This window comes from Rhipicephalus microplus, unplaced genomic scaffold (genome assembly GCF_043290135.1).
Source record: "Rhipicephalus microplus isolate Deutch F79 unplaced genomic scaffold, USDA_Rmic scaffold_14, whole genome shotgun sequence".
NCBI lineage: Eukaryota > Metazoa > Arthropoda > Arachnida > Ixodida > Ixodidae > Rhipicephalus > Rhipicephalus microplus.
The window spans coordinates 37,226,855-37,254,591 of NW_027464587.1; the positions used below are offsets into that span (position 1 = coordinate 37,226,855).

Consider the following 27,737-nt stretch of genomic DNA (forward strand, 5'->3'; position numbering starts at 1 on the left):
CAGAAAGGTAAGCGTGCGCACGCACAAGCGTCTACCCCTCTTCCTTCCGGAGGGCCAAAGTACGCATGAAAAATGAGCCCGCGTCAAGACAAGCGGGGCGCCGAGCTCACCCTTTCCGTCATGTAGCCGGTGACGCTGATAACACGCTATTTCCTCCGAGATGGGCACCGCTAACGGTAAGTGGTGTAAGCGTTGAAAAACGTGTGCCTTCGTGGCCCAGTGGGTAAAACTGCGCGCTCAGGGGCGAGAGGTTGCAGGTTCGCATCCGCACGCCGGAAAGTATTTTTATGAATTATCTGTATTGCGTTTCTAAATCTATTTATAGACATAGATATACGGGGCATGGCAGCGACGACAAACGGCAACGATGACGGCAAAACCAAGCTGAGAGTGTCGGTATCTTTTCTATCCCAATAAAAAAAAGCAAGAAAGAAGGGGCCGGTGTCGCTCGAGGCTCGAGCAGCAACTACGAACTTTGCGCTTTGAAGCGCGTGGTTGCGCACGCTAGCTCAGCAGTCATCAGCGGGCGACTCGCATACATTTCTACCTGCTAGACTCATCGCGAGGAGACTACGAAAAGTGTTGCCCTCTTTGAAGCGGCCGTATTGTCGTGTACCAGCGTTTTATAGAGTTGCGTTTGACGGTATCGAAATAGGCTAGCTGCCAGCACCACTTCGCATATTTCGATTTGCTGCTATCGCATTCATTGTTTCCCCTTTGCGGTGCAACTGTGACTTCTTTAGTTATGTAAAGACGCCCACGTTTTTTTTTTTTTTTTTTACCTGAACGTGCGATTGCCACCCCACGAGTCGATAAGCGCGAAGTACAGCGGCAAAATGAACGAAAATACGCGCTAACCCTTGATGAGCACTCATGCGCACTGTCTTAAGTTGTTCCCAGAAACTGACACCACGCCCTTTTTTGAGCACCATTACTGCCATCGTCTCTTTTCCGAGAGTCGATGAGCGTGATATACAATGGTCATATGAAGGAGAATACGCGCAAACGCTGGATGAGCACTGGTGTGCTTTTAAGCTGTCCCCGGAAACTGACACCACCTGGCCCCCCTTTTCGAGAACATTTACTGCCATCGTTGATTTCTTTTCCGAGAGTGGATAAGGGTGATCTACTGCGGTCAAATGAATGAGAATACGCGCAAATGCTCGATGAGCTTTTATGTGCTTTTAGGCTGTTCCCGGAAACTCGCCCACAGTTTTCGAGAACCCTTAATGCTATCGTTTATCCCTTTTCCGAACGCTGCCATGTTATAAAGAAGGCAGTTTCACTGGAATGGCGGAACAATTATTGCAACAGCAACGAATTGTAAGGCTGGACGCCAACTCCTCCATATCCGATATCGCATAACATACAAAACGCTTGTGTAAGAGCATATAGCAGTACGAGAGAAAGATGCTCCTCTCACAGTCTCTTCGCGTTGAGAGCACAATACGCTGAAGGGTCCTCGAGTTATTCTCGCTGATGCCTGCCGTCGCACACGCATAGCGATCACAGCGTTTACGAAACAAACTATAACTGTTTCAATGAAACAAAAAAAATATGTTTCAGCCACGTTTGGGGGCACGGCATCGATGGCTTTCATACTTTGCGGCTAAATTAAGGTGCTGTGGAACAGAACGGCGCTGGTATAGGAGAGTTTGGCGCAGCAGGGGTGCAGCGCAGGATGGCTACAGCACTGCATTAGCAATATGCATCAAAGTGGCGCTGCCTTCGCGTGACGCAATGGCTCCATGCTCGTCAGCGCGTCTTGAGCAACCTTTCAGCGTGATCATGCAACCGTGCATACATTCTCCGGATAGCTAAGGTTTCGGAACGACAGTATTACTGCCTACGATTCGTCTAGGAAATAACGTGCACTGCTACTCAGCAGGGCCATGCATATGCGTAGTGACGTTTTCGGTGACTTGGCTCGTGCATTGAAAGAATAAGGACGCCAGGACAAGCCACCCACGACACAGGCGCAAGTAACCTTGGGCACAGGCACGCACAACGCTATACGAATGCAGACAAGGTGTATGTCGTCACACCTTCTCACTGTAACACCTTGTTTTATTTAAAAAAAAACAGATGAAGAGCTCAAAATAAAGGAGCGTAAGCATTCTCAAAAGAGCGGCGAAAGCAGAACAGCGATAGCTTTCACAATCACGAGAAGAGCAGGCGACATCATATATATCAATTCTCATGGTTGCTGGTGGAAAGATCCATCTGGGTTTAGAAACTTTCATTTGAAAAAAAAAATACTGCTTGTAAAATCACTACGCGCTTTTGGAATTAAGTACTGCAGGTACAAACACTACGAAGGGTGAGCGTTCTATTGCGACGTAAAAAAGTGGGTCGAGAAAAATCAGTTCTCGCTCCCTTTAACGTCCGGACTTGCTGAACAGCATGAGCGCGTGGTCACGAATTGGAGGCCAAATGAATACGCCATTACCGACAGCTATTTGTAGAGAATGACGTAATCATGAACGCCAATATATCCAGCAGCTGTGAAAAAAAAAAGAAAAACACTTTCTCCGGCTGCCACACAATTGACAACGTGTTTGGTCACGGCACGCGTGCGTTGCTGTCCCATTTCAAAGCTTCCGCCAGTCGCTCTGAGAGGAATGTTGACGTGCAATCACCCATTGTGCATTTGTCGCGCTACGTTACGCCCCGATACGCCACGCCCCGGAGAGGCTACACTGTTTTTAAAACAATAGCAAACAGCGGACGTGAGCTGTCAAGCGACGATAACATATCACTGCCCCCATGCAAAGACTGCCCCGATAACAAACGAGCGAAGATGGCGAGTGGACATATGACGTCGAAATCAACTTAAACGACTCGAGCTGACATTTTAATCAGCTTACAAAGGTCAGTCACATTGATGACTCTCCATAAAATATATAACGTCAATCGGCCAAAAGTGTGCAACTGATGCAAACGCGAACAATGGTTAATTTGCGTCATGATCTACAGAGCAGCGCAAGCAGCTGTGGCTCAGGATCGCGCGGTGGTGAACATTCACTCCTTTAGGTTCTCGCACCAATGACCACGGCATTTCATTTTGACGCAATGTGCTCTAGCTTTAAAATAAGCCTCGCATAATTCGAGAAGGGAGGGGGGCGTCGTACGGCGGTGACGTGTATTATATATATATATATATATATATATATATATATATATATATATATATATATATATATATATATATATATATATATATATATATATATTGCAGGAAAGTAGACGCACGTACGAAGCGATTTTATTGACGTTTCGGCCGCTGGCGGGTCCGGCCTTCCTCTATATAAGCGTAATTCCCACACAACGAACGTTTCAGCACACTAGTCCGACGTTTCGGCCGTGGGACCGGCCTTCGTCTCGCAGCCTTCCGTGCGTCCATCCATGCATCTGTCTGTGTGTCCCTTCGTCCATCTAGTCAACACTCCAAGTACCACCATCTCGCATCTTTTCATCATATGTACCGCATATATAAGCACTGCCATCCCGCAGACATTCCAAGGACTAAACAAGAGGTAGCACTCGCACACTTTCTTACGGCTTGCGCTTCGGGTCTACTTCCCACCTTTAACCACCTCGAGTTCATGGTACATACTAGTTCACTGTATTCATGGCACTGCGGCCCAACGCTCGCTAAACCTTTCTAAAACCAAGAAGGTTACGCCCAGCGAGTATAACGTAGCAACCCTTTCTTGTCAAATAGTGCTCAATGTACATGCCAATGGCTGCTAATTGGGAATGAAAGACGGGAAAATTCGTCTTTTAGTTAACGCGCACGCTGAGAATTTTTTATTGTTCAACAACGCACAGGAGAAATCTCCCACCGGCACCACCCTGCTGGTCAAAGCGTAAGACTGGTTACGCACTACGACTACAACGAGGGACGAACGGGTGCCGTTTTAAGGAGCTTCACCCCAAAATAGCGGCAACCGAGGTCAGGACTCCATCCCTTTACCTGCTTATTAAAGACAAGGAAGTGCGAAAGCATTCGACGGCAATGTGTCATGACTGTTCCGAGATTCGCTGCCGCCACTTCAGAGGCCGCTGCGCAACATCGAACGTTTCAAGAAGAGCGCACGTGCAAGGCGCGCCCCTCTCTACGCCTCGTTCGGTGAACCGCGCATTCAAGCCCATGCGGTTGACTGCCCCGACCGGGAGCAACGTGGCGACAAAGAATTCGTTGACGCACGAGCGCGCATGCGAGAGCGGGTATCGTGCGCACACACCGCTTCATTAACTATGCGTCCATGCACAGACGACAGCGGAACGAGGGGCTCCGCTTCGAATTATCCGAGACGAGCAGCCGATCGATTTCAGTGTCACGGTCAATGAACACGTACTGTATTGCGCACTGACGTACAGGACACAGCAATGTGCATGGTCAGGCAGTCAGGCCACTGAAAGTATCTGTTCATAACTACAGTGCAATTATTATGACACAGATTGAAAGAAATTAACCTAGAAGAAAAGAATGATTCTTTCCATCGGTTGGATTCGAAGCCACACCTTTCGAACAATCACAGGCACGAAGGGATTTCGCAGTTAAAGCACAAGGTCAATGCAAACATGTATTTAAAGCTCCATTGGCGGTAACTGCTATCCCACAGCTATCATTACACAAAAAATGTAAATTTAAGTTTCTGTTTCAGGGATTTGCGCGGAAAACCGGCGCGGCGCCGTACATCTCAGAACACTTGTTTGTATTTCGGCCACACTGGTCAATAAAGGTTTTGCAACCTTACTTCGGTTTCCGTTAGAGCTCAATTTGGCACATTTATTTACACAAATAAAATATATGCGGATTTTCTATAACCAGACAGCATGAATAAGCAACGTCACTGTGGCACGACGTGAAAAGGCTTCGAAGCTGGCGTCACAACTAAGATGTTTCTGAGCACTTTTTTCTCTTATTTTTTGCGTTCAAGTACCATGCGACGAAAACGGAAATGCCATTTAGCAATTCAAGTTAAAACATTTTTTCATTAGCAAATGAACTGCATAAGTTAAAAACATTGCAAATAGCAGCTCAACGAGAGATGAACGAGAATATCGCGAATTGGAACGACATATCGAAGAGCAAGCATTATATATGTCGGTATTTCGGTTGTTATTAAGAGAGGGACCTTACCATATGCATTGACTGGTGCTCACTTACAAATATTGATTGATATGGGGGGAGGGAGTTTAACGTCTCAAAACCACCTTATGATTATGCGAGACGCCGAAGTGGAGGGCTCCGGAAATTTCTACCACCTGTGATTCTTTAACGTGCACCGAAATTTGAGAACACGGGCCTAAAGCATTTTCGCCTCCTTCGAAAATGCAGCCGCCGCAGCCGGGATTCGATACTGCAACCTGCGGGCCAGCAGCCGAGTACCTTAGCTACCGAGGCGGGGCGCTCTGTTATACAAATAAAATATGGGAGCCTGAAGAAGGGTATAGCCGAGTATACGACAGCTGATGCGATGACAAGCTGAGCACGATTGTGTATAAAATGGTGACAGAAGATGGTTTGTGTAGGCTTTTAATGCAGTTATATGGCGGGAGAAAACGGTAATCGAAGGTCAAAGGGAGAGGCTTTCGTCCTGGAATAGACGTCACTGAATGAATAATGACATCTTATGACTCTACACAACGTACGCCACGAGGAAACCTCGCTTGCGATGCTCCCGGTTGCTGACCCGAAGGTAGCGGGTTCGATTCCGGTTGCGGTGGTGGCATTTCTGCGTTCGCGAAATGCCAGAGGCCCGTGTGTTGCGCGATGTCAGCGCCCGTTAAAGAAAACACCACATTGTGGAAACTTCCGGATCCCGCCGCTACGGCATCCTTCATAATCGTATGGCGATTTGGGAGCGCAAAACGGCCGACATTACTTTGCACATTGCGGCTGTTCGTATATGAACAATGACGTCATGAGCTTTCGTAGCTTTTTTTTTCATATATTGTCTTTTGCCTTCCAAGGCACTATAGTTCATCGCAATGTTTCTGTATCCCGTGACAGTCACAATGTGTATCATTTTAGTATAACAGTTCCAAGTATTATAAATTTTACAAAGCCAACTTATATCCCGTGCGCCCTTGCTTAACACTGGTGCAGGCTCTAATTCATGGTGAAATCGGTCAACGTCTCATTAGGCGACACCAGATAGCAATAACAATTTATTTTCTGTTTTTAGGGGTGAAGCTCCTTATAGCGGCACCCGCTTGTCCCTCGTAGCCGTTGTAGTGTGTAACAAGTTTAACATTTTGACCTACAAGGTGGTGCCAGTGAACGATTTCTCCTGTGCGTGGCCGAACAATAAAAATTCGCACCATGTGTGTTAACTAAAAGCCGAATTCTCCTGTCACTCATTCCCCATTAGCAGCTATTGGCATGTATACATTGAGCACAATCTGACAGGAAAAGGTTGCTACGTTATACTCGCTGGACGTAACCTCCTTGGTTATAGAAAGGTTTAGCGAGCGTTGGGCCGCAGTGCCATGAATACAGTGAACTAGTATATACCATGAACTCGAGGTGGTTAAAGGTGGGAAGTAGACCCGAAGCGCAAGCCGTAAGAAAGTGTGCGTGTGCCACCTCTCATTTAGTCCTTAGAATGTCCGCTGGATGGCGGTGCTTCTATATAGGGAATATATGATGAAAAGATGCGAGATGGTGGTACTAGGAGTGTTGGATAGATGGACGAACGGACACACAGACAGATGCATGGATAGACGCATGAACGGACGCAGGGACGGACGCACGAACAGACGCACGCACGGACGGGCGGATGGACGCATGGACGGTCACACAGATGGACGCATGGACGGATGGAAGCAAGAACGAATGGACCGACGAATGCTTCGCCCCTCTCTCCATCATTCACTCCGTGGATATGCTGCCAATTTTTTCGTGTATTGTTCACTAAACGCTACAAACTTAAACTGATGGCTTTTATTTATAACCGCATAAACCAAGATTTTGCTTCATTCAGCAATACGTACCTCTCGGGGCATCGAAAATAACTGGCGAAAGACGTCGCTTGTTTCAACTTGGTCTAGGAAAAACTATGGGACGCAATCACTTGACCGTCGAATAGTACACATGTATAACAGTTTTCCTTCTGTTCTTGAGTTGTTACAGATAAGCAGATCTGCATATTATTTTAAAAAGAAAGTAAGATTGCTCTTTGATCCACGATGAAGTGTTTTTTTTCTCGATGTTTATGTACGGGCATTTGTATTTAACCTCTCCTAGTGTCTACTTCTGTTCTCTAATTTTACTCCACTGCGTTTGAAGTGTATAGTTACATTGTCTGCTCTATACAGATTTTGATTGTGAATTCTTTACAGTGATAGTTTGATATGTGGGGTTTAACATCCCAAAAACATCATATGATTATGAGAGACGCTGTAGTGGAGGGCTCGAGAAATTTTGACCTGTGGTTTTTTGACGTGCACCCAAACCTAAACATAGGGACCTAAAGCATTTTCGCCTCCATCAAAAATTCAGCCGCCGTCGCCGGGATTCGATCCCGTGACCTGCGGGCCAGCAGCCGTGTACCTTAGCCCCAACACGGCGGGGCAATTCCTTACAGTGATATTTTTTAATTGTGCTGCACTGGATGTTTTCGCTTACCTCACTGCTGTCCTTGCTTTTGTTTCGAGATATAAGCCTAGTCAGTAAACATTCACGTATATTTATTTCCTTTTGCCTGATCTCGGTGGCATGTAACTGTAAAATGCCCGAATAAGGAGTACTATTATTATTATTAACTGCAGCCAATAAAAATGAAGGAACACGACATAGGCCTGTCCGCATCTGTGTGTACTGACGCCATTCGGTTACGCATGTTTACTCCAGAGCGCCAGCTATAGCTGATTGAACAGCAGTTTCAGTGTACGAACTGTATTTTGCGGTCGTGTTAGTTTTGTCGATAACACCGTATGGCATGACGCATCGGAACGCCAGCGACAACAAAAATAATATCCAGAGTTTTACGTCCGAAACCAGGCTACGATTATGCGAGACGCCGCAGGGGAGGGCTCCCGAAATTCCTATCATCTGGCGTTCCTTAACGCCCACTGTCATCGTACCGTACACGGGCATGTGGCATTTCGCCTCCCTCAAAATGCGACGACCGCGGCCGGGATCAAACCAGCGAGCCAGAAGCCGAGCACCCTATAGCCAACGACAATAAACAGAAAAAATGATTAGTAGTTATATTACTGCGTCATGTAACCAATAAGAGATATCCCAACCTTTGATTGATTGATTTGTGGGGTTTAACGTCCCAAAACCACCATACGATTATGAGAGACGCCTTAGTGGAGGGCTCCGGAAATTTCGACCACCTGGGGTTCTTTAACATGCACCCAAATCTGACTGCACGGGCCTACAACATATCAGCCTCCATCGGAAATGCAGCCGCTGCCACCGGGATTCGATCCCGCAACCTGCGGGTCAGCAGTCGAGTACCTTAGCCACTAGACCACCGCAGCGGGGCGATATCCCCACCTGGCTGTCGAACTCCAATCAATACGAATTTTGATATTTTATACGCGTTGTCACTCTTTAGCAATCGAGATATTTCTCGTTTGCCTGAAGTAGCCTTTTAATCTCGCTTCACATTGTACTTAATTGATACGAATGAATGAATTATTAACGTTCCGGTATGATGAGCGCGGCATATAGCCGACAAAAAAAAATACCTGCCCTGCTATGCCCCTTCTCATTTACAGCCCTGCGCACTTCCCGTTCAGTAAATACCAGTAAACATCACTGGATATGTTTCACGTCGATCGGCGTCCATCAACCTTTTTTATCCCCGTGTCAAATGCCCTAGACATACACTGCCAGACCGGTTTCAAATTATGTCGAGTTTTGCATTCCTACGGAGCGAAAAGAGAAAACTCGATGCTTGGCGCTCTGTCGCTATGCTCTATTTGGAACTGTCGTGACAGCGGGACGATGACACATTGTCAGTGCAAGTGAGAGTGACGGTTGTTCACGTGTACTGTGTCAGGTTCCGGCCGTGCCTTGGCGCGCGGTATCCGTTACTCGGTCATCCGGCCCGATCGGGTTTCCCACCTATCCGGTACAGTGAGGTACGGGTGCGGTGGCCCCTTAAAGTGTATCAAGCAATTTCGCGTTCACACAGTGATGATGAATAAATTTTATTTTCGTATCCGGCATGTTTGTGGTCCGGACTAGATCGCACAAGAAGGTACCGGGAGACCTTGTCTCTGTACAGCCTCCTTGGCCTGCTGGATAGCCCATTTTGGTCTTGAACTTACGAGCTGAGCAGCACAAGCTGCCATTGCTCCCGGATGACCTCAGGAGAACTTGTTGATAAGTTGGGGCATTCCCATAATATATGTTTGTAAGGCGTCTTTTCTGTTACACATAGCTTACATTTATTGTCCGGGTATTAGTGTCGGTAGCTCATGTGGAGGTGCACAGGGCTCGGGTAGCAGTTCGTCTGTAGCTGTTGGTATTCCGATGCTTCTTGCCTGTTTAGACTCGGGTGAGGTGCGGGAAAGACGCGCCTTGCTTCTCTGTAGTGTTGCATGTATTATGTGTAGCTTGTAAATCGGTCTTTGTGTCAGCGGCGCCAGGGATGATCACCGAGCGGTGTGGTCGGGCTGTACGGCGGATTAATTCTTGCGACAACTCATGAGCCAGCTCGTTCGGATTGGGTGTATCAGTCTGTGTGCGCCGGGAACCATACGAGGTAATTGGGTTCGTCTACTTAGTGTAGCTCTAGGTTATTAACGCGCATTCTAAGGGTTTGCGGTAAAATCCGTCCTTGCGTAAAATTTCTGATTTTTTTTGTCACTAGTCAAGTGCGGCCATCGCGGTAATGATTAAACTATGCATACCCGTCATTGGGATTTCACATTCGTAGGAATGCCTTAATTTTCAAACGTTGAATTCCTACAGTCAGTACTAGTATTTTATAAGAATGCGTAGGAGATTGGAGGACAGCAAAGTGGGTCAGGTAACAAACAAGGGTTGTCCGTATATCCTTGTTCCCAGTAAGCGAAATAACTTCACGAACCATCGCCCACTCCAGAAACTGAGGGCCAAGCTTGGAGTGCCAGTGGCCGATCTGCTCCTTTTCTTTGTTTCTATCGCACTGCTCCCTCCAAGCTGTTCCCTTCCTCAGCGCCAGGAATGGGACCTTCACGCACGCGCTTATAGTATACAGGGCTTCCCTTATGTTGGTGCAGGCAACAACGACGGGCGCGCGCTCACATCCAGGCAACACTGAAATGCGGCGACGTGAGCTGGCAATAAGAGACCTCGATCAGAAGACCACTCTGCCACACGGGGAACGACCGATTACCGACTATCGCGCACGACCGAGAGGCCATCTGTTATTGGGAAAACGGAGCATACACAAAGACGCCCCACACCTTATAGGGCCAAATTTGTGTACCGTCTCCGGGTTTTCGGCGTACTATACCATCACCACCAAAAGGTTTACCTCAGCCCAAATGAAAATCAAAAAGGATGGTATGCGCATTTCCTTCCAGTATTTAAGCACCGTCGCAGCAACAGCCATTAACTCCCCTATAAACGCCGCTGCGATCCTCCACCAACTAAGGACAACTCTATTTTACCAAGACCGCATTTCACATGATTTAGTGTTTCTCAAAAACTTCTCGGTCGTTCGTGCAACACTAGGTATCCCGTGAACGAGACAGAAAGCGGTGTACCTGCAGCTTGCATCGCATATCTGCAATCAAAGTCGAGGGCAGGTTCATGTTAGCACTGTTGAAAACTATTTAGATGATGGCACCCATAAAAAAGAGATCATCAAAATAATTTAAGTTCTGTCGTTCTGTGCGTCGATATAGTAAATCATTAAATACAGAAATTACATCACGATATCACGGCATGCAATAGCAGGGAACCAATACTTTTGACCTACCCGGGTTCTTTATAATTCAGTGCCTCTAAAATTTAAATTCATTCAGTTATATAGCGCCAATCCGCGCAACACTGAGTCACCTAGTTGCGCCAAACTTGGCTCGGCTTTCATCCTCACATGTGCCTTTTTTCCGCCCCTTGGTTATAGTACGATTGCCCTTATTTTTTGCGCTTTTACTTTTCTTTATCTTCCTTTCTCCATGTCTTGCTTAATATATATATTTCTTCCATTTCGGTCTACATTTTTTTCTCTCTCGCTTCAGACATTTTCTGACCTATCGTTTTCTCTGATCCCTTTATACTTCTATCTGTACTCCTCATGTCCTTCCACACCCCCTTGAGACGCCCCCTTGAATATCTAAATGATCGGCTTTGGGATTACTTGGTACACGTGAATATGAACAACATAATTGCGACTGCTGCATCCGTATAAAATGAAAAGGCTGGGGCAGGTATCTTCTCACGTTCCCTTGACTGGTCCTTTTCGGTTACAGATTACACACCATTATTCAAAGCAGAATTATTTGCTATTTTACTGGCACTACGGAAACTCCCTTTGGGCGAATCAGAAGCATTCATAATTACAGATTCTTTTTCAATATATGTGCTGCTCTGTCTTCGGGAACCAACTTAACACTTATGCATATGTTTAGACAACTCATACCGACAAACTTGCGAAAACTTCAGTTGTTATGGCTACCTGGCCATCGTGGCACATATCTGAATGAGATGGCGGATGCACTAGCCACAGTATCTCTTAGCGGTTCCCTTATCCCGATTTTGTTTGATACAGCTTACGCGACCGCAATAAGGTTTAGAAACCTCTGTTTGCATGAATTCAACTCCTACTCATTGGATAAATTTCGAGATTTCGCACATCTAAGATACTGCTGGAATAGAGAGTAGCGCGCAACACGACAAGTGGAAGTTGCTTATAGCAGATTGCGTTGTAGAATTCCGCAACTAAATTATTATTTCCATAAAGTTGGTCTAAAGGCGTCACCTTTACGTCAGGTTTGCGAAGAAATAGAAACGATAGATCATTTCTTTTTATTCTGTCGCCGATATAAATTATCAGCGGAAAAGATACCTGGTAGCTCCACTTGAAAAATTAGGATTAGAGTTAAATGTGGCAGTAATAGAGTTAATGTGGCAGTAGTTTGGCAGCATTAAATTTGGTTATAGCCACAGGGACGTCTGCTCTGCGATGTTTGACTAAATAATTGAAACAAAGCGATTGCCATGTTAAAGTGTCTTTTTATATACATATCATTTGTTTTAGACCCACCATTACCTCTGTCTCAAATCACATCTGATAGCCTGCATCGATCTTTGCTCCCCAGATATACTCATTTTTCAATTTTAGGCTGTTCTTGATATATATATATATATATATATATATATATATATATATATATATATATATATATATATATATATATATATATATATATATATGAGATATAACAGACAGTAATGCCAAGGAATGTACAGGGGAAGTTATTAACATTAATGGAATGTAAATAAGAAAGAAAAGTGGATGAAAAAATTACCAACTGTAAGCAGGAATCGAACCTACGACCTTCGAATTACGAAGGTCGTAGGTTCGATTCCTGCTTACAGTTGGTAATTTTTTCATCCACTTTTCTTTCTTCTTATTTACATTCCATTAATGTTAATAACTTCCCCTGTACATTCCTTGGCATTACTGTCTGTTATATCTCATTATTATTGTGTTAAAAAACACGGAAAAACGAACCCTTAGGTATACACTTCTTTCCCTTATTTTCATTGAACGAGGGTCTCGTACTGGCAGACTTGGTGTGTTTAGGTTGTATAAGAGGGACAATTAATCAGCTGCCCGCTCATAATAAGTTTACGTGCTACGTGACGCCAAACATGCGCATAAGAGTGTTTTCACACTCGTTGTTTGGCTTATAGATGGCGCTGACTGTCGCTCCTACTTCTAAAATTCACAGATAAACCCAAAAAAGTGGATGGAGGGAGTGCCGCTGTAATAGCTCAGTGGTTAGAGCATCGAACGCGTAATTCGAAGGTCGTAGGTTCGATTCCTGCTTACAGTTGGTAATTTTTTCATCCACTTTTCTTTCTTCTTATTTACATTCCATTAATGTTAATAACTTCCCCTGTACATTCCTTGGCATTACTGTCTGTTATATCTCATTATTATTGTGTTAAAAACACGGAAAAACGAGCCCTTAGGTATACACTTCTTTCCCTTATATATATATATATATATATATATATATATATATATATATATATATATATCAGTCCAAAATTACTTTGTGTTTTTAAAACCAATAGCCTTTTACTTAAAGATCCTGCTGCCCGGTTCTTAGCCGATCCCCCTTTAAGGGTGTGCGCCAGAATAACAAGGATCATCATCATCATAATGTCAATTTTCTAACTTCAGCACGCTGCACACTCCGAGCGCAACAGCTCTGCTCAAACAACACATCACACTCAGTCCACTTCCCTTCTTTTGTATGCGAACAGGAAAGAGCATATTCTAGGACAGTGCATTGCGTAACAGCTTCCATGACTCATTAAGAATTCAAGGTTCCAAATGCAATACGTTACGAACGTATTACGTTTGGAACCGTACGTATAGCACTATACATAAGAAAAAAACGAGCTCACTGGCATCAGCGCGTTTCGAAGCAAATGCTCGTAATATCAATTCACCGGTTCATGGGTCGAGTACGAGCTCGATGTCGATGCCCTCTTATTGAAATGTGCGCACTTCAGCGGGACCTCAACAATACAGTGCGACGTGACATACATGTGCGGCCGGCACTTGACAGGCGGCTCGGGTGGATTTTTCACAAAATTAATTTGAGCGCAAACACATGATACATTCACGCACACACACTCACCCAGGCATCAAACACGTTGCCGCCAACGTTTCACAAACAAGATAACGCGGAACTTCCTCTTTTGTTTTACGGCTAAATATCCCGATACGGGGGTAATGCGCGCTGACAAGGAACTTGGGGGGTGAAAAGCCATTCCTTTGTTCACGCTTAAATCCTTCAACAAGGGAGTAATACCTGTAACCCGCAACAATTGAAATTATTATTACGCCGTATAGAATTGAGAGCTCCGGAAATTTCAACCAACTGGCGTTGTACACGGGCCTGTACTATGTCTCTTCTATCGACGTGGCCCCGTACACGCGATTTTCTCCTGAGGATTCAGCCAGAGGATTCCTGGAATGAGGAACTCTTCCCCCTAGGGTGACCCCGAGCTCACGAACACTGTTTCGGGACAATAAATGCTCATCTCATCAACACTGAAGAGACAAGAGGCAATTTAAAAATGTGACATATACAATAAACGGCACCAGGGGGGCGTGTTTCGTGAGAAACGCGGAACCCTCTGCTCTCGATCCAAGCTCGGAAGCTGAGGGGCGTGATCAATTGTGTTGCGTTGATCACGATCACGGCACGTGAAATCCTGCAAAAAAGAAGGACCGCTTAAACGCAGCTACAATTTTTAAATGCCAAAGAATCATTCATCCAATCGCCTAAGACTTCTGAAAGGCGATGACAGTTTTTTTTTTTTCGTCCAGTCGATGTATATCCCCGACCCCTTGACCGAAGACGTTTTGCGCCTGAAACTATTTTGCACTGCCTGCCCGATTGGCAACCTTTCGACCAAGCGACGATATGTGGCATGCGATGAAGTCATGTGCACCCCGTAATGATGCTCCTCCACACCACTCGCTTCGACGCCGATAGTCCATTTTCGCGCAGCTCGCCTTCAAAGAACTTTTACAACACGTCTACTTAAACTCGGCTCCAACTCGGATGCCAGGAGCAACACAGTGACTTTTCTAAAAGGCGACAAAGATTGATCTAGAAGGAAAAAGAAAATGGGGAGCGAGGAAGCACTGTATCAGTTGACTTATGACGTTATGGTCATCACCATCACAATATCTTCATGTCCACCACTTTACGAGAGCTGCTCACAATGACGAGGAATCTATGATGTTCTGCGAAAGCCGGTTTATTTTATGCCTGAACATTTTTTTTTATTACGTACAAATCTGCGAACTTTGAGCATCGCACCCCTTGATATCCATCGGGTATATTTGTGTTTTCTTTTTCTCATCACCATATGTCATGCATTCCTCAATGACTTCTGCTTCCGTCTTTACAGCTTACGTCTTAAAGATCAACATTAACCAACTCGCCCAATCTCCCATCCCCATTAGCTAGACAATGCGTCCATTTAAATAATAATACCCGGATAAAACAAAAGCCTCGCATAGAACGGGTTCAAAGAAAAGCAGTGCGCTTCATATTTAAGAAGTATAGAATGACGGACTCGCCTTCCTCATTAACGAGGCAACACAACATCCCATCGTTAGAATCGCGCAAAAAGGTCAACGGGTTGATTTCTCTGCACAATTGTCTTACCAGAACTAAAGAAGCAACCATGCCTGATTGCATACGTCCCCACTCACCTAGGAAGAGTATACACATTCACAGTACGGTACTTGCCCCAATTTTTGCTAAAACGAAATCGCATAAATACAGTTTTTTTTTTCCTTAGAACTGCCCTCCACTGTTTTTGATGCCAATGATTTTGTATGCGAACTGAAAAATCATGTTTCATGATTTTACTAGACATTGTTCTTGTGTTCCCATTTTTATAGCTTTTTTATTTTTTATTTCGATGTGATTGCGATATAGTTTTTCTTTATTCTGCAATCAATTTACAACCCCTCCTACACGGAGCACGCCGTGCTCTGCAGTATTGCTAAATAAATAAATAAATATCACTGTCCAACGAAGGAACGAACAACGCAGAAAGAAGACAAGCTAGAGCTCGTATTTTTTTAATTTTTTCATCAGACACGATTGCGGTGTAAGAAATGTTTCTAGAGTGATGATGTACACTATTATGCGCTGTACATAAAAATAGCGTGTTCAATCACGGGCCATGACGTAACCCGGCGACGGAAAGGGGCGGCACCATGAGTAAACAGTCAGTTCACGTGCCACGTCCACAACATTTGGCAGCCATTCAAGGCAAACGGAGAAGCACAGCGAAATTACGGCTGAGGCGACGAGAAAAATGGCAGTTTAAACAAAGCGCACGATTTTTAGCAACTAGAATGTGAATTGACGTTCTACCGCCCTAGGAAATTCCTTCAGCGTCGACAAGACGGGGACCATAGAACTGCCCATCGCAGTTACCGGAAAGCAACGAAAACTCTGCCGTCATTTCTAAAGGATGCGAGGCTGCTATAATCATCTTTGACATCAAGCACAGAACATTTACAGAGTCGGTGGCACCACAGTGGTTTACTCTTTTAGCAGGAAATAACTGTTTAGAAAATTGTTTTTTGTATCTCCCATCACGAAACCATGATCACTTTAAACGGGAATGGGCCACAACAAATGGGTAAATCCAACCACTCTCCACTGAGAATGAAAAAAGGCAACATGTAGCTATAGCGCAGCAAGTGCGGAGAGTTTGAGCCATCAGCAGAACACCACAGTCCTTATCAGGTGAGTACAACATGTGGCGAACTAGGGATAAGGCAAAGACGGAGACCAAGCATACTTGCTACAACTTCGCTAGTGCCAAGTTCTGCCTAGATACAGCAATAAATAAGCTTGAAACCGATCAGCTTCGCAGAGCACCGTGCTTTGCGCGGTGGTGAAAAGCATTTGCTTACATTAGAGAGGTGTAGGACAGTTTTGGAAGTCCCTACAGACTAGGCAAGCTTTGAGACAGCTTTTCTGTCAAACCTTTCTCCTCTTAATTCCCCAGTGTACGAGCTCAGCCTTGATTTACGTTCCTGCTTTTCTTTTATTGTGCTTTTCCTCCTAGACGTTTCATTATTCGCAACGGACACACTTCACACGTGAACCCTTGGGAAACTGATGGCATGATGCGCTTCATTGATCGAATTAAAGTTGTGATTGAAGCAACTGTTGGAAAAAAGTTTTGCGCGCATTGCGAAACCAGGCTGAATAAAATTACTGCTCGAATCAATAGTGTCACTCGCGAAAACAAAAAAAAATCGAGCACGAAACGTTAGTCAAGAACAGAAGACTGCATAAGAACAGAGAATTCACCTTTCAAACTTTTACACTGTTACTATAGTTGAGGCAGCTTCGAAACCGGACGTGTTGATATGGACAACGAGTTTGTTAAGCATACTTAAAACAAGGCCCGTCTAAAAACCGTCATTTATAAACGATTCCTATGACTCAATATTCAACGAACGCGTCAATTGGTAAGTCTTGCGTCATGGAGCTGCTGCGTAATCAGAGTGCATGCAAAAATACATGAGATGCACAGCCAGCAGACTGATTGATTGATTTGTGGGGTTTAACGTCCCAAAACCACCATATGATTATGAGAGACGCCGTAGTGGAGGGCTCCGGAAATTTTGACCACCTGGGGTTCTTTAACGTGCACCCAAATCTGAGCACACGGGCCTACAACATTTCCGCCTCCATCGGAAATGCAGCCACCGCAGCCGGGAATCGAACCCGCGACCTGCGGGTCAGCAGCCGAGTACCTTAGCCACTAGACCACCGCGGCGGGGTCAGCCAGCAGACGCTGCGTATAAAAAAAAATTAGTGATGCTGCATATCATGTTAAAAAAAAAAAGCAATGACGAGAGAAAACTGCGGCTTTCTGGCTGAAGGAAGCGTCAACGGACTATGCACGCACGAATGTATATATTATTTTTTTATTTATTTATTTAAAGACGCAATACCAACCAGCCCGAATTGCCTCTGTTTTGTTGTACATAATAAGGACGATGCGCCTCGCCCTTCGACCTTGGAAAATCGCCCAGCAGTTACTCGGCTCATGAAAAGTGCAGCAGTGTACTTTCACCCTCACGGCACAAGCAACTCCTAGCACCCACCGGCATGCCGCGCCTGTCAGGCTGTACGACTGACTCGCAACATGAAGCGGACGCGCTATCGGTGCATGTACGCTACGCCAACATTCGCCGTTATCATTTTACTACTGCAGCAAAGTAGTACAGTAACCTCATTGTGGGGCTGTACACGGCTGCATACATAGGTGTGTATAGGCTCAATAGTTAGCGGCATCATTTTACAAACGGCAGTTGCTTTCGAAGCTAACGCCGTCAGAGGAAGGCTACTTTGTCGCATACATTTGTGCTTGGCGCCTGTAACGCGAAGTATCTTTAAAGCTTTACCATAAGACCAGTAGGGCTGCATCGAAGCTACAATGTTCTTAGCATATTTACGAGGGCGAGGGGGGCGGGACACTGCTAATGTTTACAGTCGCAAAAGTTGCCGCCGTACTAAGTGCGACACGAGGATTTATCTTCTGGGCTCGAGATAAAAATTTGTCTGGCTACGCGTCAGCGGCGAGGTCACCACAAACAGGGGCTCCGGAAGTATATCTGCAGTGTGGGCGCGACGTTTGTGGACAGGAATATATATATATATATATATATATATATATATATATATATATATATATATATATATATTTAAGGGACGTTTATACATATCTGTCTTTGCTAAGGCGAGGAGTAAGGGGGGTTGTAGCAGTGTCGCCCCCCTGCCCGGTTCCGGAGCCCCTGACCACAAACCTTTTCCCACTCCCGTGCTCCGAACCGACTCCGATAAATCCCACTGCGCTAACGGAGCAGCCGTTGTGAACTCCACTCGCAGTAAACGTGTGGCTTCTTTATGTATCCAACCTTATCACGCGCATTTGAAAAGCTATACATGCGGTATCACCAGTGTTTACGAGAATTCTGATCACGCTTGACAGTATGGCCCCACAGACGGACGAACGCATGCAGCATCCAGGGCGCTATACATTCTAGCAATGAAACAAGTTGCGCTATACAATCAACGGAGACGCTATACCGTAACATCTAGTGTTCAACTGTAGGGATCTATAAAGTCGCGAGCTTCGCCCATTCGTGGCATTGACGGCAACACTCTGAGCGCGAAACAACGAAGCCCCGACAGGTGTGGCGAGTGCCGAAAATGTACAGCATTTCACTTCGAACGGGCTTGAAAGATAACTTCGCGTACTACCTGTGACTGTCCGCCGTTAACTTCCACATATCCCGGAAAGTGGAGTACACAACCGTGCGAAAAATAAAAGCGACACGCTGCGAGCACGCAGAGGAAACGGCAGCGGCGCGACTGTCCTCTCAGCCGGCAGTATGAACGGAACAAAAAGAATAAAGTGACCGTCCGGCGCTTATTTTTTTCCCGCGGGAAGCGCACGATAGGGTCGCCAGACAACGTGCGCACACAATACACAGAGCCGCCCGCGAGGCTCCGGCATGGCACGGCTTGACCGGTACCGAATTCCCGGGTGGCGCCTCAGATACGGAGGCCAAGTGTGCAACGAGCGGTGGCGGCAGGTCGGCCGCCGCGTGGCCCCCCAAGAATGCAGCTCTTCGCAAGAAGTCCCCCCCCCCCCCCTACCATCAACGACCCCCTCCCTGTTTTTCGCGAAAGTAAGGGGAGGGGGGGGGGGCGCCAAAGCTACGAGTAGCGCGCGTCGAGGCGTCGATGACGCGGGTGCTCCGACCACCTGTTCGAGGTGCACACACCTTTTCGGCTCTACTCACCGTTTCGAACTGTCCGCCGAGCTCTTCACGCTGTTCGTCCGTGAGCAGCAGAGACTGTCGCGTTCCCGCCATGATCGTTACGAGTCCTGCGGGTTCCTTCTTGACAAGCGAAGGGGTCGCCTGCTTTACGACGACGCCGCTTCACCGTAGCACGCGCACGCACTCACAGGCCAGGTCCGGCGGTGAATTTTCTGACTCGACGGCAACTGCCACCGCCACTGATAGCGACCGCGGCGCCGCCTCGCGGATGTGAATCACGCCCTGTGACGCAACTTTCGCCGCGCCGTCCGCGTGACGTACTCGCAGAGAGGTGACGTCATGCAGCTTCGAGGGCCAAAACGCGCGTGCGCGCGATGCTCATCGCGCTGGCGCTGCGTTCACGCGTGCCGAAATGAGGGCGCGAGATTACAAACGTCGTTCTGAGGAGTCGTGCATGCCCGTGAACCGTGACCCCATTTCGCGGAGTAAGATGGCTGCGGGCCAACAATATTCGAGCAGCGATTCTCGGCCGGGGGCGCGGACTAAGCAAACAAGTATTATAAAACATAATTAGACGCGCGCGTACTTGTGCTTGAGTCAGCGCGGCTGCTTTCATTGAAGCGGTGTATAAACAAGTTGCGACACAGGTGACTCAATTGAGTTCGAAAGCCGGAATCTATCGTGGTATGGCAACCGCGAGTGTCATTGTCACTTTATCATGAACTGAAACACGTAGTAGCTTTGCTCCCCTCATTCAGTTTCAGGGCAACGTTCTTGCCGGTCATTGAACTTCCGGTCTGTTGTTGCGGCATCATTGGAGCCCTGCATCAGCGGCTCCAATGCTAGAAATGTTTTCGGAAGGCGGTTTCAAACATTCTTTATGTATATCCTTGCATGTGATTTTGTGTGCGGGAAGCTGTACAAAAGCAAAACTGAAAAGCCTTGGCAAAAGGGGAGGGTATCAGCCCCCAACCCTTTTCTCCCCTCGCTATGTCTGTGCTCTGGATGTAACAGCTTTATACTACATTATATGTATATGAAATTTGACCAAAATTGTTTCATGCACTTTGCTACATGGCCGTAAATGCACTTGAACCATGTCGGAAATAGCGCGACCTTCTCGCGCACAGGTCTGTAGGGCCGTTGGCCGAAACCGAAGAAACATCTGTTTCTCAGCCTAATCATCATCATCAGCTTGACTGCACCAACTGCACGACAAAGGCCTCTCCCATTCCGCAAACTTCCTAATCTGATCTTCTCTTCAAATTCAGGCTGTGATCCTAGATGACCAGTGGTCGCCGTGACTTTATAAGTGCTGCTAAGTAGTTCTTATCATCATAACGGTGAAGAGAGCTGGAGGATGGCTGGCCCCCTTCGCCAAATCTTCTAAAGAAGACGCCCATTATGCCCCATACCTACAAACTGTCGGACACTTTAGGTGATGTCATTTTTCAGTACACAGAATTATGACGGCGCGCTTCTTTTTTTTTGTTTAGATTTTTGTGTTCTTATTACTCCTGATCGCGGCCATGGACCCATCATCTCGCTTTCAAAAAGCCCTTTTCTTCGCACCTTTACCCCCGGTAAGCAGGGGAGCGAAAAGAAACTGGCTTCTAGCATAGCACGGGAAAAAGATGAGGACCGGTGCAGGAGGAACACACTGCGCCTGTGTTCGTCGCTCATTGGTGATGATGATGATTATGATGATGATGGTGACGACGATAATGATGATGATGATGATGATGATGATGATGATGATTCCACAGACATGGCTCGTACCCACTCAGGGGTATCGGCCAAGAATTGATGACTTAATTCAGTAGGATTTTTTTTAATTCAATATCGAAACCGCCCACCAGAGAAAAAAAAGAAAAAAAAAAGACACCCTAGGCAGAATGAAAGGAGTGCAATAGTTGTTTGTCACTAGTTCAGATCAGACAATCATTCATTACCTTGAATAGGAATCAGCATGGCTAAACAAAGCTCTTGTGTATGTTGGATTTTTTTTAGAAATAGTAATTACGCAATTAAAGGCTTAATTCTTTTACTTTCATTAAGGTACATGCAAACTACATAGAAAACGTTCTCGTGGCTGAAGCCCAGATCGGAAGCACCGAAGGTTCGTACTGTACTTCTTTGTCCTGTACTTCTTCTTGGGCGCTCTGCTCCCAGCCAATTGACGACGAACAAGTCCATATAGGACGTCATTCGGGCTAATCACCACGTGCTTTCGAATGCATGCTCATCGAATCCTGTACGCACATTCTTTCACCATCTTTGAAACAACTACATTTTTCGCTCACTTTATTGAGGCATCTACATAAGTGGCAGTCGTGCTTGAATTTTCCGTGTTGCTAACTGCTTAGCATTATACATATAATTCATTTTTTTTCTACAAGTCCTGATATTACTGCAGTGTTGACTTTTTCTTTTGTAATAACGAGTAGGAGAGGTTGGTGCCATTATGGCAGCACTTGGTATACTCTCGATAAGCAGGATTAATCAGAACTGACCCACTACAAAGGACAGAATATTATGGGTGATGCCATTTATGGTGATTACGACATAGTGAAGACCAAAAGATAACTTACCGCGGGCAGGAACCGGCCGATCAAACCTGAGCAGGTTACGTTTCTCCCAGCAAAAATACGTAGTAAAATATAATGACAAAGTAATGACCGAAAGTGTTATACATGAAAATATAAGAGGTAGAAACACAGTGTCACCGAACACTATCTCAAACTTCAAATAGGTAATGTAAGTTCATACGAACACAATCAGAGGAGCAGAAGTTCAATAAGATAAAATAAATTCAAATGTAGACATTTAAAATAGCATATTCTGCATGTATCGACACAGACCGAAAAACACTCAAAGAAAAATATTAACATATATAATAAGTTAAACACATGATCACAACATCACACATTTGCTTTCAGTACGAGGTAGGCAGCAAAATCGTCAGTGCATTAATATTTCCGCAATACACAAGTACGCAGCTCGTTGCTTGTGTGCAATTTGTAGTGATTGTCGATTTATTACTTCACTACAAAGAGGCGCGAAAATTGGCGAAGCTTGCCCAAAGCACCGCAAGCCATGAAACATATAAACTGTTCGATTCTGAAGCGTACTCTGGTTGCTTCTATATACACTTTAACAGTGAAGTGGCAGTAAGTGCTGCATTTCGTCCCCTCGATCGTTAGTCCGCAGAGGGATTAACTGGAAGATGATGGTTCCATGAGAAAACTGAAAAAACAACTTTCAAACCACAGGGAGCAACACTTACTACCATGAAACTTTCCGGAGCCGTGGCGGCCTTGACGGAATGCTCAGAATGCACCAAATTGTTCGCTAAGGAAATCAACTGTTAACAGTTTATTTCAGTATGAATGATGAGGACAAATATGGCAACCATGCGGAATCAGTTAAGTAATATCCTTAATATGGCATACCAATAACCAAAGTCCCCCCCCCCCCCCCCTAAAAAAAGAATGTGCTGGCGTCCAAGTTGTATCAATGCATTGACGTGGGGCTCTCGTTGATCGGTGAGCTAACTCTTGGCAGTGTTGAGTTGTGGACTTGTTGTATATTTTGGCGTTGTGATTGCTATCACTTGCGGTGCACCGAATCATCTTCGTGCTGCAGATAAACGTGAACCACTACTGGAACGAAGTGCTACGCTATCGGAATGCTACGCGACGACTGAGTCATCACCTGTAAAGTGGGTGTAAATAAAGCTTTCATCAGTCTGCGTATATATAATTTTACCTATGTGCTATTACTTTCGTTTTCTGCAGATTAACTTAAAGACCAACCTTTCATCTCTATTTTTTTTAACTCCGTAATCATGAGTGGTGATTCATCTCCTGAGTTACTCAGCAATGCAAGGTCATCGGCAAAGCGCAGGTTACTAAGGTACTTTTCATTAACTCTTATTTCTAACTCTTCCCACTCTAGGCCTCTGCAAACCTACCGTAAGCACACGGTAAATAGCATTGGGGAGATTGTATCCCCCCGCCTTACGCCCTTCTTGATTGGTATTCTGTTGCTTTCTTTATGAAGCTTTGTGGTAGTTGTTGATCCCCTGTAGATTTCTTCCAGGATGTTTACAGATGCTTCGCCGACGCCCTGATTCCGCAGTGTCTGCATGGCTGCTGATATTTCTACTGAATCAAAAGCCTTCTTACACTCTATGAAAGCCTAGTGGTCGGCTATTTTATGAGCATTTCTCTATTACCTGATTGATAGTATGAATGTGGTCTATTGTTGAGTAGCCCGTTCGAAATCCTGCTTGTTCCTTTGGTTGATTGAATTCTAATGGGGTCTTAATTCTGTTAGCGATTACCTTCCTAAATAGCTTGTATACGATGGGGAGCAAGCTGATCGACCTGTAATTCTTCAAGTCCTTGTCAACTTCTTTCTTGTGTATTCGGATGATATTAGTATTCATCAAGATTCTGGCATTCTTCCTGTGATGAGTCACTTCGTAAACATGGTGGCTAGTTTTTCTAGCCCAATCTGTGCTCCTTCTTCCAGCAGATCTAATTTTACCTGGTCCTCACCAGCAGCTTTGCCTCTTTGCATTCTCTCCAAGGCTTTTCTGACTTCTTTTGTCATTACTGGTGGGATGCCATATGGGATACTGTCATTAGTTCTTACAATACAGTCGTGGTTGTGTCGGCTACATTACAGATCTCTGTAAAACTCCTCCGCTATTTTATCTATCCTATTCATACTGGTAGTTACCTTGCCTTCCTTGTCCCTTAGTGCAACACATATGTTTTCATTTTCCTGCCCTAAGTTTCCTCTTCCCCGCTCTGACACTTCCTCCGTTCTTCAGGGCGTGTTCAATTTTCCTCATGTTATACCTTCTCACATCGGATACCTTACGCTTATTAATCACCTTCGTAAGCTCTGTCTATTCTATTTTGTCTGTTGTATTCGAGGCTCCCACATATGTATGTGTTGTCAAATTTGTGCATGTCAACTTCGTTCAAACGCTCAATAATTGAACCAGCAACCAACAAATGTTTTGTCAATTAATATCAACGGTTATGGCGAAAAATTTGGCAGGTACAAGCCAAAAAAGAGTAAGAAACCAGTTACTGCAGACACTTTTGTAGCCCGACATTTTGTCCCTAAAACGACTTGTGCCCTGACAGTCACTCCCTATGCTTCGGGGATTTTATGGGAGTGCAGTCACCAAAGGACGAACTTCACCCCTCCTTCATCCCGTCATCGCTAGCGAATACAGCCTTCCATCACTTCGGGTATTCGCAGCCGCAGTTGTCTTTTCCGCTCTCCAATCATAGGGTATACATTTTAGCCAGTTACACAAATATGGCACCCAAATGCGGTAAGGCATCGTAAAGGTTTAAACTGCGGGACGAAGACGGGATGAAAGGCACGGGTATGCATCTCCGGCAAATACCCGTTGAGGATGGAGTCATGAAAGAACTTTATTAAAGTCCAATAGGTCGTGCTAGTGTCCTAGCCAGAAGCGGGCCGCTTCCACCTTGAGACCGAAAGACCTATAGCCTTTCAGCCGCTTCGCGGGCCCATTGAACTGCCCATAATTCTCCCTCTGATGTCAGACTGCGCAAAGCTGCGTCCCACCGTTGAGGATGATAAGTGGTTTTTGTATGGGTAGGCAAGGAATGGCTTGCTTAACAGCTTGGCTGTTAAAATATCTGACACTTGAACAAAGTTTTTCAAGGTGACGAGCGCTAATTCCTCATGGCCCAAAATGTGCCATAGACCATGATATTTGTTTTACAGTCAATCGACTTCTATCTAAAAAGCTGAGTGAAAAAGTAATCTTCATCACACAACCCCAACTAGATTTTTAAAAGATCAACTACGCATTCGGTTAAAACGGTATATTCAACACGAACTTATCTGCAGCAAGTGTATCTAATTGTAGTATTGAATTATGCAGGATTTCATGCGCAGCTCACAATACAGCGTTTCCTTAATAATAACAATGTTTGTTTTTAATGTTTTTTGCATGATATAATTAGACTGAGGTAGCGAACTTGTGAAAGAACATTTCAAATGACGTTCGCAATATGTTTCACTGCCTGAAGATAATCGTATGAAATTCTTAGTCACCCATTCTTATTCGGCCGATCCATATCTGCAACATATAATAGCCTGAAGATCGCAGCTATATCGCAGTGCGCACGCTGTGTAATTAATTTTAGCAATAGATGATTTACAGACTCGAGCTCAGGCAATGGTGACGGTTCAGCAAACGCCGCGTGCATATGACATGATGGGTCACCAGCGCAACTGCAATCCTCCATTTTTTTTTATTTTCGTTACAATGCTACACAATATTCTTTTATTGATCCAGCTTTGATTGATATGTGGGGTTTAACGCCCCAAAACCACCATATGAATATGAAAGACGCCGTAGTGGAAGGCTCCGAAAATTCGGACCACCAGGGGTTCTTTAGTGTGCACCCAAATCTGAGCACACGGGCTTACAACATTTCCACCTCCATCGCAAATGCAGCCGCCGCAGTCGGGATTCGATCCCGCGACCTGCACGTCCGCAGCCATGTACATTAGCCACTAGCCCTCCGGGGTGGTGCCTTTATTGGTCCAGCTGCATATTATATGTAATGCATTAGTTGAATGCATTTGTATCGACTCTTGCTATGACCTCCAAATTGGCCTGCAGTATTACGTAAATAAATTAGACTAAAAATAAATAAGCGTGCTTCCTGTAACCTACATTATCCTCTTTCGCAAGCAGGTCTCTGATCGGTTTTCTTGCAACTGATGTAGGTCTCTGAATATTGGAAGTAACAAAAGTGTGATTTTCGTTTGCATAGGTGTTTACCAGTTTACTTAATCATTGTGAGTAATACGAATGCAAATTGTTTTCTAAATATTTTGTACCGAAGGCAATTGCGATCATCATTATTATTACTTCGTGTCATTAGCGCCATCATCGTAATTTCGTTTTACTTAGGTATTAATTGACACCTCTTTGCAGTCCATGACACCTCTTTGCAGTCGCCCCCCTTCTCTCATATATTATGGAACTGCAGCGAGGATCCACCCCCGCCTGATCTCCTGACCACTCCTTCGTCCGAGGCGTGGGAAAGTGTACTCCACGATACGAGCCTAGAAGTACAGCTCCGGGCCATACAGTGAGCTGAGGAGGTGGCGGCCAGGCACGGCCTGACTGCCACTCTTCTGTGAATCTTTTTTCAAATAAATAAATATTGGTTCTTTCTCTCTTGTCAAGTTACTTCCACGATGGCTACTACTACTGCTATTACGATTACTTCTACTATTACTGCTACTACTATTATTACTACTACTACTATTACCACTACTACTGCTGCCGCTGCTACTACTACTACCACCACTACTACTACTGCTACTACTACCAGTACTGCTACTGATACTATTATTACAACTACTACTATTACTACTACCCCTACTACTATTACTACTACTATTACCACTACTACTACTGCTACTGCTGCTGCTACTACTACTATTACTACTACTGTGGCTGCTACTACTGCTGCCATCACCACCACCACCACTACTACTACTAATAGTACTACTACGACGGTGATGACGACCACCACCACCACAAGGCCCATGGTAGACAAAGGATAATATCACAACGAAAAAAGTCCCAGTTTCACCAAAAGGGCAAAACAATGAATGAGATAGTAACATATTCGAATGTTTTACGAAGAAGGCTAGCATTTTTAGAGCTGTAGTAAACATGCACTTGCTAAGTAACCAAGTTTCTTGCGGCGTGGCCATAGCGACTAATTACAGTGTTTTACGAAGTGAGGCTGGCAATCAACTCTTTCAGAGCCGATCTCACGTAACTCTACAAAACGCTGCATGGTGTAAAAGAACACCGCCACTACAGGTACACTTTTGGCACCATTTTTTCATGGTGATAACGCAGCCCGTAGAAGCTCCCGCCCGCTGTGGAGGCACAAGCCGGGTGCTGATCGTTGCCGCGGTAGCACGGCAACCGTAGGCGCTCCCCGTCTTTTCTCCATTGAGATAAGCGCGCGAGCAGACGACCCCGACCGGAAAGGCGATGTTCGCTCCGCTGAAAGAAAAGGCTAGCGCGTTCTTCCCCGTATATCTACATACATATACATATACGTGAATGACGGTGGCGGTGACGGTAAAAACCAGCCGAAACTGTTCATA

The 27,737-nt window shown here is 45.3% G+C and overlaps 1 protein-coding gene across 1 annotated transcript in view; it reads right to left on the reverse strand.

The window, feature by feature from the left end:
* Fim (plastin-2 fimbrin) overlaps positions 1 to 19,778 on the reverse strand; it is an 89,967-nt gene extending 70,189 nt beyond the window's left edge. Inside the window, exon 1 of the mRNA XM_037432333.2 lies at positions 19,560 to 19,778. Coding sequence (XP_037288230.1) covers positions 19,560 to 19,631 — 72 coding nt within the window. The 5' untranslated portion in view covers positions 19,632 to 19,778. The remainder of the gene's footprint in view (positions 1 to 19,559) is intronic.
* Positions 19,779 to 27,737: the final 7,959 nt, after the last annotated feature.